The 16,447-nt window shown below is 38.9% G+C and overlaps 1 protein-coding gene across 1 annotated transcript; it reads left to right on the forward strand.

Annotated features, from left to right (window-relative positions):
- The first annotated feature begins 877 nt into the window (after window positions 1–877).
- Window positions 878–2,752, forward strand: LOC145131331 (uncharacterized). Its single transcript, XM_079066035.1, has 4 exons — window positions 878–1,465; window positions 1,658–1,783; window positions 1,880–2,052; window positions 2,608–2,752. The coding sequence occupies exons 1-4, from the start codon at window positions 878–880 to the stop codon at window positions 2,750–2,752; spliced, it is 1,032 nt and encodes a 343-aa protein (XP_078922161.1).
- Window positions 2,753–16,447: the final 13,695 nt, after the last annotated feature.

Genomic DNA, 16,447 nt, shown 5'->3' on the forward strand with positions numbered 1-16,447 from the left:
TCCTTTGAATCTGGACCCAATACGGGGGAAGCCTTCCATATGCTTGCTAACGAAAGCTCACTCTAATGATAGCTGGCTATGGCATAGAAGACTTTCGCACCTCAACTTCAAAGACATCAACAAGCTTGTGCTTGGTGATCATGTGCGAGGGCTTCCTCTCTTGAAGTATGATAAGGATCATTTATGTGCATCCTGTGAAATGGGGAAGCAAAGCAGGAAAATTCATCCTACGATAGTAAACACGAAAGTCATTGAACGATTGGAACTTATACATATCGACCTTTGTGGAACTTCTGCAATAGAAAGTGTTGGTGGTAGTAAGTACATTCTCGTAATAATTGATAATTTTTCATGTTTCACTTGGGTGTTCTTTCTTAAACAGAAATCAGAAGCTACTCCTAAACTCAAGGACTTTATAAAGAAAATTGAGCTTCAACTGCTAAAGTTGGTTCTCAATGTTCGCAGCGACAATGGGATAGAATTCAAAAACCAAGCGTTTGAAGAATTTCTTGCTGAAAAGGGAGTCTCAAACAAATTCTCAGCTCCCTACACTCCACAACAGAACAGTGTAGTTGAAAGACAAAACCGCTCTTTGTGCGAAGCTGCACGGACCATGCTCACATTCACATGTCTGCCTCTATACTTCTGGGCGGATGCAATTGCGACTGCTTGTTTCACCCAAAACATATCTATTTTGAATAAGCGATTCTCTGTTACTCCTTATGAAATCTTAAACAATCGCAAACCTAATGTTAAGTTTTTCCATGTATTTGGTTCCAGGTGTTTCATTTTTAATTCCAATGAACAGCGAAACAAATTCGATGTGAAAGCTGACGAGGGTATATTTCTGGGATATTCGCTGACCTCCAAGGCATATATGGTTCTCAATAAACGTTCAAAGAAGATGGAAGAAACCTACTATGTTACGTTCGATGACAACTACTTGAAGAGGATTCAGTCGAAAGAGCATCAATCGAAGGAAATCTTTCCTAAGCCAAGTCCAGCCACTATTCCAATCTCCAATCTGTATGACGAATTCATGATACTTTTTGATGAACCAGAAAAGGCTGTCACATCCGAAGCAAAAGCAGCTGACAACAAAGTGGATGAATTGAAGATGATAATTGATGATGCTGCGAAAGACATGCACAATCAGCCATCAACTACAAACATGCCTCAATACACGAGCACTACATTCCAGGGAGAGAATTCCGACTCCAATGCACATCCTCAGGGGGAGCAATCTACTCCACAAAATACGAACATTCCATTACAGGGGGAGGCTTACACTTTGTCTCTTTATTCTGACCCACCCTCTGATACAAATGACTCACCTCCCAAAGTGTCTTTAGAACCTCCATTCACAGGAGATACTTCAATTCCTGAAGAAGAGGACCACTCGTCATTCGAGAGGGAGAATAAGGATGCGAATGACGATTCGGATGTTCACTCAGAATTCGAAGAAGTAAATGCTGAATTGGATCCCTCTTGTGATCCAAACTATCCTCCACTAACCAAATGGACCAGAGATCACCCGAAAACCCAAGTTATTGGTGAAACTTCTGCAGGTGTTCTTACGAGATCCCAGCAAAAAGCGAAACAAACGACATTATTCTGTTTAGTAGAATATTGTATGTTTAACTCATTCGTTTCCAAGGTAGAACCCAAAACCGTCAATACTGCTCTTGATCATTCTGACTGGGTGCAAGAGATGCAAAACGAAATCAATGAGTTTGAACGAAACAAAGTTTGGAGGCTAATTCCAACTCCACCAGATGCATCGGTTGTAGGTTTAAAGTGGGTGTTTCGCAACAAAATAGATAAATAAGGGAACGTCATAAGAAACAAGGCGAGACTCGTGGTTAAGGGATATTGTCAGGAAGAACGCATTGACTACAAAGAAACCTTCGCACCTGTTGCAAGGTTGGAATCTGTTCGCATCTTCCTGGCATACGCAACACACAAGAACTTTGAGGTGTTTCAGATGGATGTTAAATGCGAGTTCTTGAACAGAGAATTAGAAGAGACTATATACGTGGAACAACCGCCAGGGTTCGTAAATGAGAAATATCCCAATCACTGCTATATCTTGGATAAGGAAGTGTATGGTCTGAAGCAAGCTCCGAGAGCCTGGTATGAAACTCTCACTCGTTTTCTTAAAATGTCTAAATTTAAACAAGGTTCGGTTGATCCAACCTTCTTTCGATAGAAAGAGGGTAACCACTTAATGATCATCCAAATTTATGTTGATGACACCATCTTCGGTTCCACGAATCCTAGTTTCACAGCTGAATTCCGAAAGCTGATGGAAACTAAATTTGAGATGAGTTACATGGGTCCAATTAACTTTTTCCTTGGATTGAGTATAAGACAGGGACCAGAAGACATTTTCATAAATCAGGAAGCATATACGAAGACCTTACTGGCTAAGTTTGGCATGGTGGGAGACTCTAAAGCGAAGGTTCCAATGGCATTCAGAACGAAACTGACACCATCTCTGGAAAAACCAGCTGCTGATATGACCCTTTATCGTCAAATGATTGGATCATTAATGTATCTAAAAGCTAGTAGACCAGATATTATGTTTTCCGTTTGTTATTGTGCCAGGTTCCAAGTAAATCCTCGTGGACCTCACATGGTGGCCGTGAAGAATATCTTCAGATACTTGAAACGAACTTCATCACTTGGAATATGGTACCCTGCGAAATCAGGATTCTTTGTACAAGCGTTTTCGGATGCTGATCTTGGATGATGTGGATTAGATAGAAAAACCACAACTAGAGGATGCCAATTTCTAGATGGCAAACTTGTTAGTTGGCAATCCAAGAAGCAAACGTGTGTGTCCTTGTCAACAGCTGAAGCTGAATATATAGCTGCTGCCTCATGTACGTCTCAAGTCATATGGATTCAAAATAAGCTTCGTGATTATGGCTTAAGCATGAAATGAATCCCACTATATTGTGACCCTGAAAGTGCCATTCACATTTGTCACAACCCAGTGCAACACTCAAAGACGAAACACATAGCACTGAGGTATCATTTCATCAAGGATTACGTAGAAGACGACAACGTTGAAATTCATTTCGTGAGATCCTCTGATCAATTGGCTAACATATTGACAAAGGCCTTGCCTGAAACAACCTTCAATAGAATTCTTCAAGGCCTTGGAATGATGGAAGCTGAATTTGTTCCAAAACCACTTTCGCATACATAATGATTATCCTGCGAATCGGTGCGAACGTTTGCAGTAGTTCGTAGTCCACTGTTTATTCGCAGTCTACCTTGACACTGCGAATCGGTGTGAACGCTCGTAGTAGTTTGCAGTCTACTGTTCATCGGTGGTTCAGATTTTTCAATATCATTTTGTACTTTATGTATATTATATCTTATCCTTGTTTTGTCTTTAAATCTTTTCTGTTTTTATTTCTTTTTCAGAAAACCTCAAACACAAAAATATTTTGCTTATGTTTGTTTTTATTTCTTTTATTTTCACAAATCACAAAACACCAAAAATATCTTAACAAGACCATGGAGGCGCAGATTTGTGTGATAGGGCAGGTATAAAATTCTTCATCTATGTATTAGCTAGATGTCCCTAGAAGCATGCTGTTGTATGTTGTCCAAAGCCTCGATTGACTCGATAAGAAGCCTTAATGAATTGAATCTACCATTCGTTTCTTCCCAACCGAGCTGTTAAATTCATATTCTTCATGATCTACCTTACTCTTCTCACTTTGAGATAAGAGTTATCTGCTTAGTCACTTTCATATAGCAGAGGTACATTCGCTTCTCTGGAACCACCTTCACACTTCTCCATTAACTTCGTACTCATAAATGTAACCCTTGAGACTCTCAGCTATACCACTAAGGTTTATGGTTACACAACCTCTGTGTTAATGATCTTATCTTCGTTCACCACGAACTGAGTGAAGCCCAAAATCCAACTCACTTAATTTAACTAACGGTGAACAATTAAAAGTTCTATATTTTCACCATGGAATTAACGAAAGCCACTTTCGTGGTTTGTACCAAGGAAACTCTTTTTCTTTTGCGAGATCTTTATGAAGTGTTCTCATTCCAAGTCACTTCTACCCATAAGATCTAGTTTTTTTTTTTTGAGATTTCAAAGTTTAATCTTGTCACCGAATAATTCCAAACCTACTCGTTCAACTGACTACACTGGTCACACGAGTACTTCATCCAACATTCGTACTTATATCAAGTTCGTTGTTTGGTTGTAGAAATAGCCACCCGTTAAGCCTAGTTAAAATATGCCTTTCAATGTTTCTTATCAAACACTTGATCGTATTTCAACAGGAAACCACACAGACACTTCTTAGTCTCTCTTGACTTTGAAGGAAGAGATCTTCGCCCGGGATCCACAGTTTTATGTCTTTATTGAGACATCACAAAATCCCATATCACAATGTTTTATTTCTTTATCTTTGACACTCTTGCATGAAGATCCTAGTGATTTTCAAAAAGTCTGGTTCATGGTACTTACGTTTTTTTAGGTTCGCAGTTTAATCAATGACGTTCGTTTCCAAGCAAGACGAATGTAATCTCTTTCAACTGCGAAAGGGCAAAGCTGACGCGACATTTCATATTGATAAGAATTCAAATGGGCGCATGAAGATTTGAATCGACAGTTACTTTATCGTCGCATGACGTATGGGACTGACACCTACAGTTGTCAAATCGCGCTTTTTCAGGCGACGTTCCAGTAACCGATGCATTCTCTCTCCGGATTTCTCTCACAAATCAAACAGTATAAAAAGATTTTGACGACTCATTCTTAATTACCTCTCCTAAAATCCTCTCAAAATCTCCGACGATCAAAGAAATAATGTTCATCTTCTTCCTCAAAGTTTCACCAATGGCGGGTTCATCTGAAAACTTCTCTGTCACACCCCCGAACCAGACGGCGGAAACGTCCGAGGGCTCGCGTGACTTAAATTGAATATCATCACAATGAATATACATGAAGCATAACATAAACATCACCATGCATTAATACATTACAACTGACCTTGTTCACATCAAGTACATTGTCTAAATATTACATATACATAGCATAAATTGTTTGAGAGTTTTCAAAACATAACATCCTAACACACTTGGTATTGTTCTTCGGCTTATCTGTTACCTGAGAATACAAGTTATTTTGAAAACGTCAACATATGAAATGTTGGTGAGTTCATAAGCAGGGTTGATATGAAAATGTTTTGTGTAGTTTATAAAACCCAGAAAATCCGATATTTTCTGAAAAGACAATTGTTTATACTAAAGTGTGAATATCCATAGGTTTATGTATGAATGATTTCAAAGCGTGTGTAAATGAGAAGTTTTGCATTATAGTTATTGAAAATATAAATGAATGGTATTGATTTCCTCGAAAAACCCGATGTTTTCCGATAATATAATATAATTATTTCGAATTATTATACCGTCACAATGAATGATTTTGAATTCCCCTGATAACTCAGATAGTATTGGATTTATTATGCGAGTTATTATAACCATGCATGATAATGACTAGTTCATCTGTCTTGGCATTCAAGTGAACGCCATAATTGATCTTAAGATTTTGTCACCCTAGACTGGCCGAGTCTAACTGTAGCGAACAATTGAGGTGTGGGGGATTCACCCCCGTATAGATCTATACACAAACTCTCGCTCTCCCTTCAGGAGACTTCGATTATAACTACAGACTACGACCGACACTTAAAGGTGTCGCCCGTTATTACTCACTTAATCCAAACGCATTTGATTACCCTTAATTAACGACCTGATTTTGTTTACTTGAATTGAAGGTAAGCCTAACATACGAGGAGAAGAGGATTATGAGGTCCTACTCATTACGTATGTTATTTAGGGCTGTTGAGTATACGAAGGACGCGTTGGCCCATTTCGCATATGATTTATTTGGACCTTACTAGCAATGCTAATGGGCCACTGAGGCCCAATAGCATGTAAAAGTCATTGAGGGTCCCTTAAGCATCTAATTGGGTCGCAGGAGGCCCAACAAACATGTATTATTATTGTTAGGCCCAAACGTCATGTTAATGGGTCACGAAGGCCCAATAAACATGATTAGAATCTTTCAACCCCAAAAATTTAAATATTTACTTGTTTTAGGTATGGTATAATTGTCGGAATGTCTGATTGTTCAATTGTTAAATCGCAAAGGCACGAAGTTTGTCGATTGTTTATAACGATATTTGAAAATATATGTATACTTTTCATTCTAAATTCATAAGTTATAATTTGGTATTTTTGACCCAAATATCTTAATAATAAAATAATTGACTCAAAATATTGGTTTGACCTATTCAGCCCTTCTTTAATAAAAATGACAATTTTAGTCCCTTTTTATAAAAAAAAATGACATTTTAGGTCCTTAAACTATTTTTCTTGACATTTTGGCCCATAGACTTATTTAAATAATGTTTTCAGCCCAAAGTTTACCTTTTGGCAGCTTCAGCCCTTTTAGTAAAAAGATTTTCTGTTATAGTCCAAACTTTTCGCAACTTTTACAAATTTGACCCAAAATCCAAAAACTTTGCATTTTTGATCCTTTTTGGCAAAAACGGCCATTTTAACCCCTAAAATAGATTTATTTACCTTTTTACCCACTGTTTTGAGAAATTTACCATTTCAGTCCCTTAAAACCCATTTTTTCGCAAGTTTGGGCCTATGGGCCGAAAAGCCCATAAATTTGGCCCAATAGGCTCCAATTTACATTTCTAGTCCTTTGAAGAGCATAATATTCATAAAAACTTCTATTTTAACAGTTTTGACCCTTTGGGTCCTTATAAAACCGTGAATGACAACCTCTAACCCAACTTTTGTTTATTTGACAAAAATAGCCCAAAAATGAGTTTTATGTTGTAACATGTTTATTTTAACCTGAGGTGATAATTTTTCTTGACTTGTTTAATGTAATACATCCTAGATCACGTATATTTTCCTCGTTGATCCATAGATCTCGAGATTTCTTTCCTTTTTGGCACATATTTACCACATAAACACATGAAATCACACATAACATACACATACACATAGATCTACACATTTTACTTGTATTCTCCCCCATAAAACTTGTGAAAACTGAAAATAGAGGGGTATGAAGAAAGAATGGAAGAGTTTGATTCTATTTTCGACCCTAGCAAGCTTTCTTGGATCTAAGCACAAACTTACCAAGAATGATGATTTCTTATGGAAGAACCCTCTTGAAATGCCCTAGATCTCGAAATTTTGATGGAGGAATGAAGGTATTCTTTGAGAGAGTTTGTTTTAAAGAGATGGAATGAATTATGTGTGTGTGTGTGTCTCCTCTCGGCCGAAGATAAGAAGAGAGGGGAGAGAGAGAAGTGAAATGATGGTGCATGGTTGTATGTTGGTCCATGCATGGAAATATGAAAGGTAATATGGAGGTGGCACTTCCTAATTAATTCCCCCATAATACTTCTTTTCTCTTTTTTTTATATATTATTTGGGCCGAGAGGGAGAGAGAAGAGAAAGAATTTGGGCCTTTAATGCTTGAGTCCGTAATATGGGTCCAATTTGATGGTTTTCGGCCCATTGGCCCTTTTTGAGTAGTTCACGGCCCAATATACATCAAGGAATGAGTTTTATGGCCCACTAGGGCTAATTAGATTTGTTATGGTCCAATAAGGCCCATTTAGATAAACTAGCCCATTTTAGTCAAATTGGAAGTTTATTGGTCCATTAGGCCCAATAAGGAAATCCTAGTCCAAAATGCACTTGAACCGGGATTTTTAGGGTTTCCAACCTTTTATTGACTATTTGAATGTTTGTATAGAGTATTTGATGGAATTTTGTGGTCATTGAATAAGAACCATACATGTTTTCAAGTTTTAGTTACAATGTTATCCTTGTTAAGGGTTTTACAATGCATCAGAATTCCTAGTTGTGACATTCTCTGCCCAAGATCAAACATCACATTCTTCTCTTCTGACCGTCAAACAACATCAAAACCTAGTGATTGATCTCGATCCAGTCAACTACGATAGCTTTATGCTTCCCATGATCGAATTCCTCAAGTATTCTCCTCTCACAATCGCTCTTTCAAGAATGGAGAACGTTCCTCTCTCACTGCTTTCTAAGGCTTACTCATCAGCAAACTACATCAAGGAAGAACAAAGAATCACGTTCGAGATCCACGACCGCAAGACCTCAATCACAAAATATCAATTTTGTTCTCTCCGTCAACTTCCTCAATCTGATGATATGATCAACCCAGAGTCGGCGATAAGTGCTGCTCTTCTCGAGATGTTCTACTAAATGGGTTACAAAGAAACTCTAACTGTCGTCTCCAAGTTCAGAAAACCCAATTTGCCTCCACAGTGGAATGGACTCTTCACCTTACCATTCAAGGGGTTCTCTAAAAGGGTGACTGGATCGGACTGTGGTAGCAAGCTCTTCATGGCCATTCTCTTCGGTCTCTACACAGGTCCGAACATCGACTATGGCTCTGTTCTATGGGCTCAAGTTGTTCAGAGCACTCTCTCCACCACACGTCACAGTGAAATATTATGTGCACGTTTCTGGACTCTCATAGTCCACTGATCTATTGAAAAGCACCAGATCCCAGTGATACAAAACACTTTGATGGCTTCAATCTCTACTTTTCACACTACAAGAATTATCGTTTCAGATTCTTCCAAGTTTTCCTTTAATGGCTCAATCCCAGAAGCCATGTTTAGTTATGTGCCTCCTTCTAGGAAAATATTAGAGGGATACAGGAAGTTAACTCCATCTGGGGCTCGTGAATTAACAAATGAAATGCAAGCTACCCTTGCTGAGGCTGATAAACCCAAGAAGGGGGGGCAAAAAGGTTCAAAGAAGGGAGAAAAGAAATCCAATGACAAGGAAGGACCATGTGTAACTACGAACCCACCTTCCAAACGAAAGGCACAAACGACAACTTCTACTGTCGCTCCTAAAAGGCGAAAGCAGCCGGCTCGCAAGCGAAAGGCTCCCAGACCAAGTGATAGCGAAGGTTCGGAGTTTGATACTCAGTCAGACATTAACATTGAGGAGGATAATCCCAATAGCAACGAGGAAGTTCATAACGAGGATGTTTGCAATGAGGATGATACCGTTCGTAATGAAGAACAAAAATCGAATCCTGAGGTAACTCCAATTCTTAACGATTCTGTTCCTTCTCCTCCTCCTCCTCCTTCACCTAAAACCACTTCTATCCCAATCACTATTGCACCATGTCCACCACCAGTTTCTTCGCAGCCTCAAATCAGCATTCCTTTTTCAACCCCACTATTTACTGATTCTACAGTTCCTCCGACTACCTCTACCCCACCTTTTGTTTCAGTCAACGTATCTGATACGGGGGCTAAAACTTTAGGTTTCTCATTCCATACTTCACCTCCTGTTTCCCCTATTAACCGAGATGACCCAGATATGGTCTTTGGTGATGATGAAGACGAAGATCTTGGGGGGTTTACTTTCAGTCCTTTTCAAATTCGGACTGAGAATGAAGATGAAGTAACTATTACGAAAGGGCAACTTCAGTCCCTTCATGAAAATATTGAGCAATTGATTATCTCCACCAAGGCTTCCTCTTCTGATGCATATGCTAAAGCCACGGTTGATTCACTCTTTGAACGAATCTCGAAGGAGCATACAACCAATGCTGACAAGATGAACAAAGCCGTTGCTGATTCGGCTGAAGTTTGCAAGTCCACGACCGAAAAAGTCGATAAACTAATTGCTGACACCACTGCTTTCATGGAGAACTTCCAAACAACTTTCAACTCCAACACCACGACAGCAAATGAAGCTTTGAAGAGTCTGGGTTATCTCTTCAAAAATGAGAAGACGAAGTTGCAAGAGATTCACACTGGTCTGAAAACTGACCATGAAGCGTTTCAAACCTCCATCTCATATCAAATATCAAAGCTTCAAGACGAACTGGAAAAGGGAAGTAACCTCAAGGACTCTCATGCCCTCAAGACAGAAGAAGTAAAGGAGTTGAGTGTCAAGCTGGACACTTCAGAGAAACAGGTCAATGATCTGTTATCTGAGAGGGCTGTCATGCGAAGCTATATCACTGATGTTACTGGCATGCTCTTGGATATCATTGAGACCAGGGACTCCATGATCACCATCACAATGCGCAAGCATCTGGCAGAAAAGTTAAACCCAGTCTTCGCAATGCTTCACCGCCTCGAAGGTGTTTCTGATCACTCCTTTAATCTGAAACAAAGGGGAGAAGGTGTATCTGGTGGATTACGAAAAGAACCCAAAGCTCCGGTCAAGCTTGTTATCAAGAAAGAACCCAAGGGCAAGGAAAAACTGTTCAATGAAGAACCCATTATTGATAACAGTGTAGACGAAGAGGATTTGGATGAAACTGAGCTTAAAAGGTGAAAAGCTCGTGAAGCCGAATTGGATGAGCACCAGCGAATCATCCGTGAGGTTGAAGAAAAGGAAAGGGCTGAGAAAGAGGATCATGCCACTCTTCAGAGCAAAAATCTCTTATTCCCCAAATGGACCTTCAAGCGAATCCAGCGTGATGCTGTTGATCTTCCAAGCCAGTATTGGTTAGAGCCAGTAGTTTTGTTTGATCTTAAAAACAGACGAGACTCGTAACTGGATCTGACAATCACTCCAAAAGCCTTCAGGTTCCGTTCCTTTGTAAAAGTGGAGAACGCTCCATACACTGACAGCGGGGTTGATCATATGTTATTCTCGTTTTATCTGACGCATATGAAGCCACAATACGAAACCTGGTCATTGAGCAAAATAACTGCTGTGAAAGTTATAGGGCCGATCGAGACTGATAGCTTTCTGAACGCGAAGTTCAAGGTGACAAGAGGTTCATCCAGCCAGTGCTACGAGTTCACTCTCACATATTTACCATGCCTTAACCCCAATGACTGGTTCGTTCTTTACAACATGTTGCTGAAGGACAAAGAAAAATACGAACCCGTCATGTCTCATCTCAAGCAAATGATAAAGTCATATATTCAGGAGATTGAGGAGATAGATGTTGAGGTTGCTGTTGTGCTGCGAAAGAAGCCTTCTGCTATTCGCAAGAATCTCCTAAAGATCTTGAAAAGCTGAAGCTGGGGAAGATTTATAGTGGAGAATGGTTCGTGGTCTATTCTGCTAGGGAACGAACTGGAGCAAAATTTTGCAAAGGATGCTTCTTTCTTTCTGATAAGCATCTTTATACCACATCCTTCCTTCAGTATATTTTGGATCTGGTGGACAAATACAAAGGCAACAAAAAGGATGACCTCAAGTGCTTCTCTGATATGGTCTTGTGGTACATTCAGATTCGCCAGGAAATGTTTGGCATCATTCCGAAGGTTTATGAAGTGTAGAAGCGAATCCAAGGCTAATGGTTTCGTGCCTCAATTGACGCAAAAGGGGAGATTGTTGGGTATTGGATGTTGCGTCATTGAGCTTTTTGTTTAGTCTTTTGTATTAACGAGTTGGGCATGTCCACTCGTATTTATTTCTAGGGTTAGAGTATTTAAAGTGCATGTATGCATCGTATTTTAGTTAACTCTGATCTTTGCGCTGTAACCCTAATCACGCCTCTACAGTAGCAATTCCTTTTCGAGTTCTTCTGAGGCGTGACATTTAGTCATTCGACATTCTTGAATCATTATTGTGTTCTTGATTTACCTGTTCTTGAATCGAATCGATCATTATGGATTCTAATCCTAACAATTTCTAATTAAATTTGTTATTAGAGATATCATAAATCTAGGAATTATATAGGAAGATATAATTGATAATCGATATCTACCAGGTTGAATTCAAATGGATGGGATAAAGGATACCTAACCATTTATTTGTTTTGCAACTTAGATCCTAGACTTTGATAATTAATGTTTTTGGAAAATAAAAGGGTATTAATTATTAGTTATTGAAGACTAAATATTGAAAATACTAAATGTAACACCACGACTCTCAGGTATAAACTTTTTAGTCTTATATTTCCATTTGAAAGGTTGAATCGACGAGTTGGATTCCCTGACTCGTCGAGTAGGCACGGATTTGGTCGCGTGTTTTAAGTGACAAACTCGATGAGTTGGAGAAACGACTCGATGAGTTGGAGCTGGAGGATGAAACCCTAATTTTCGGGATTTTGCACCCTATTTAAAGGGTCATTCGCCTCCCTTGGCCTCCCCTCACCGTTCCCTTGAGCTCTGAAACCCTAATTCGCGTGTGCCCTCCATTTTGTGTGATTTTCAAGGTTGGAAGGTGATTTGGAAGAAGAAGGCTTGAAGTATAAGAGGATTGAAGTATAGAGGAGCTGGTGGATCTGACTCTTCTGCTTATTAGCATCATTTTGAAGGTAACAATTTGTTACCTTGACTTTCCTCCTTCTAGATCTCTTCATGTTTAAGATTACGACCTTTTTAGCATGTATGTGAACCATTTTCGGGTATGGACTAGGATTTGAAGTTGCAACTTCAGATCTGAACTTATATTGGTCTCTATAACTATAAAGTTTCCAGCTTTAGCAAGTATGAGCTATTCCCTTTGAGTTAAACCCCATTTTAAGCTTGGATTTGGTATTCTAAGCCTTTAGAGCCTTGCATGCACGTAAAGTTTTCAACTTTACGTGATAAGCATCCCTTAGGAAGCCAGATCTACCATTTGGAGTTTTGGAATGGCTCAAAAGCATCTAGACAAGAAATGGACTGTATGAACCTGACGAGTCGGATAAGGAACTCGACGAGTTAGGAAGGGTTTTCCCATTATTTGGTCTCTGCATGGACTCTACGAGTCAGCAGAGGACTCCACGATTCAGTTAGGGTTTTCCCCGACTTCTGGACATGCATAGACTCGACGAGTTGGTCGGAAACTCGTTGAGTCAGTGAGGGTTTTTATGACCTTCTGAATTCTTAAGGAACTCGACAAGTTGCTAGCTGCATTCGACGAGTTGAGTCAACATGGACTGTTGACTTTGACCGTTGACTTTGACTTGGACCAAGGGTTGACCAGTTTGATCTCTGGGGGTATTTTGGTAATTTGGGAATTTATGGAAGGGAGTCACCGGTGGTTGTAGGTGTTGGACTTGGAGCTTCATTTCGAGGAGTTTGGCTTTATCACTTCGAGCTACTTACGAGGTGAGTTCGCCTCACTATATCAACAGGGTCTACGGCACCAAGACCGGCCCTTTATGATTTGCATCCTGGTTTGAGGATGGTTTCTATGTTGTTGATCTGTTAGACTTCATCATGGTTTTAGGATGGTTGATATGTTGTTGATCTGTTAGATTTCATCATGGTTTTAGGATGGTTGCTATGTTGTTGATCTGTTAGATTTCATCATGGTTTTTGGATGGTTGCTACGCTAGTAATCTGTTTGATTGATATCCTGGTTATAGGATGGTTGCTATGTTAGAGATCGCTTAGATCGGTATCCTAGTCATAGGATGGTTGCTATGTTATTGATCATTTAGATCGGTATCCTAGTTATACGATGGTTGCCATGTTAGTGATCTGTTAGATCTGTATGACTATCTGTTATTGCATGCTAGCGTATGATATGTATGTGTACATGTTTGTTGGTTTGGGGGAATGGGTTGAGGCAGGACGGTTCGGATAGACCACAGTCCCAGAAGGGTATGTTGGTCAGACCGAAGGTCCGGCGAGCGGTTTGGATACGCTGTAGGCCCTGCGAGGCAGTCCAGACGTGCCGAAGGCGCGGAGAGCAGTCCAGATAGGCTGAAGGCCTGCGAGGCGGTCCAGTCAGGCTAAAGGCTCATTATACATGTTGTTCGTTATTATGTTGATATGTTATTGATATGTTTTATGGCATTGGTATTTTGGGAGTAACTCACTAAGCCTTCGAGCTTACATTTATCAATTATTGTTTTAGGTACTTCTGATGTTCACGGGAAGGCGAAGGTGTGCTCATACACCTCCTATGATTGTATAGTATGATGAATGAGAACTTTCAGCTTGGAAAATTAAGACTAATTTCTTATATGAATAAGGAAAGGACTAAGGGATCGAGTACACATTCTTGTGCACTGGTCAAGTCCACCACAAAAGATCAAGAAGACTATTTGTCATGATTTACTTAAGTTCAGTAAATATGGTTATACTTATAAGTTTAAGTATAAGTCTGTAGCATTGAAGAAGTTTCAATGTGAGACAGAACGAATAAGAAGAATCAAAGTATGGCAGAAAGATAAAAGTTTCTCAAATCTGAAAAGATGGGAGAGTACTTTAGTATCATGTTTACGATCATCTTAATGATTAAGATACCATATCACAATTGGTCCTCTAAAGTCATCTTAGTGCATTCTTATGACCAAGAAGAGGAGTCATGAATTGTTGAAATGGTTAAATCAAAAAGATGAGTCATACTTCGTTCCAAAACAATTCTTAGAGTCATACTCCAAGATTGTAACTTGAGTGACATATCTTAAAGAGGGTTTGTTAACACTAGTCAAATGTAAGAGTAAAAGGTTATCTACTCTTGTACATTTGAAATTGGTAAGTTGTGATGTTTTGGATAAAACAGAGACCAACTTAGGCCAATTGTGTAAAGTGTTAGTCTTGATAAAGAATCTGCACTATCTCTTGAATATTTGACAAGGGAGTCTTATATGTCAAGAGGACAGTGGGAGTCTTAAAGCTCTTGAAAGTTTCAAGACTTAATCAAGAATAAAACCTAAAGTCCTTCACTAGCACACGACTTGAGGTTTATAACCTATCGTGTTGAAATTTTTGTGCCTATTCAAGTTGGCTTTGCATAGGAGTTCTAAGAGTTCTCAATTGGTTGCACAACTACTTGGAAGCAATGGCAGGCCCTATACTGCCAGGTGGCAAGAAGTTAAGATTGCATAAGTTCAGTCCATATGAGTTTGGATTTGTCATTATCCTTGTCTTGTGACTATGGTTTTGACGATTCACATGGATAAGAACACATACACCATAAAATCTGAGGGTCATAAGGTTTCTCTCCGATTCACGAAAATGATGGTGAGGAAACACTTCCACCAAGTAGATTTGAAGCAGATGGCAAAAGGTCTAAACAATTGAGACTATGATTACGGCATCCCTTTTCATAGTTCTGAAATTGTTTAGACACACATGCATGCTATCTAAGGAAAGGTGTATGATTTTGATAAAGTTTTATCAAAGCATCTCGTATCAGAAATCTGAACTTTGGTAAGGAAGTCAATAAAGTATTGATTTCTAGAAGTCCAGCTGATTTCTGAGTACATGTCAAAGCTAGTGGGAGCATAAGTGTTATGCTAATAATCATCATGTTAGTGGGAGCATGATAATTATTGTTAGTGTTGCAAGTTAACGATGTTAATTATAGAAAACAAAAGTTTCAATTCGTGAGGCTGCAGGGATTGAAAAAGTTGTTTTGCTATAATTAAGGGAGAGGATATACTTCATTTCAGTTCTAAAGGCTTAGATTGAGACCTTAATCATCTTTAGTCAAGAATATATATATGAATTTCATGTTGGATTGGTTCAACTTAAGGAAATTCTATATATGGGTCCATTATTTGCGTTCTAAAATTCGATTATGATTACGGCATCCCTTTTCATAATCTGAATTTTGAGAACTTGGCAAATTGAAATAAAAATATTGTAGTATGATGAATGAGAACTTTCATAAGGAATTGGATTCAACCCACGCTCATTTGAATCACTTCATGGATTTTATCACGAGTGATCATGAGACGATAATATCTTATATTCTTCAAACCTAGAGATATGAGTTGTTACTATTAGTTGGTTATACATTGATTGCACGAAAACGCATTGGTAACTCGATGTTATAAAACGTGCCTTTGTGTATGATTCAACAAGTAGTAGAACAAGCCATATGTGTCGAAGTTTATCCATTCCTTTTACCTTCGGGATACAAGCGATATCTGTGGGCCCCTCGATGATTTAAAGATGATACATGTGAGTGCTTGGCCAAGCCAGGACTGATTTGATTTGTTCAATCAGTCAGTCATCATGAATCGGAAATCGGGAAACAACAAATGGACAAAGAGAATGATTGATAATCCATGTCTCAGTCCATATGATATCTAGAATGGAGGAATATATGATCCCTTATCTAATGGACAAGTCATTGACAAAGGTCAGAGTTCATCGACAAGGTCAGAGTTCGACAGAAGCTTTTGAGAGCTACGATTGCTGATCGGTTCCTGAAGTCATACGCAATAATAGTTTTAGACTTATCCAAGTGGGAGACTGTTGGATTAATGTCTAAGTCCATAACTAGAATTGGTAAGACTTGACCCGACCCGGCATGGTCCATTTGGGTTGCATGGCATCATGCATTTGGATAGACTATAATGAGAGAAATAACACTTAAGGTTGGTTAATATATTATAAGTTCTAATATATTAATAAGGTTATTTAATTAGTATTGATCAAGAATTAATTTGGAATTAATTAAG

Source organism: Lactuca virosa, chromosome 8 (genome assembly GCF_052849685.1).
Source record: "Lactuca virosa cultivar CGN04683 chromosome 8, Lactuca_virosa_CGN04683_v6, whole genome shotgun sequence".
NCBI classification, from domain to species: domain Eukaryota; kingdom Viridiplantae; phylum Streptophyta; class Magnoliopsida; order Asterales; family Asteraceae; genus Lactuca; species Lactuca virosa.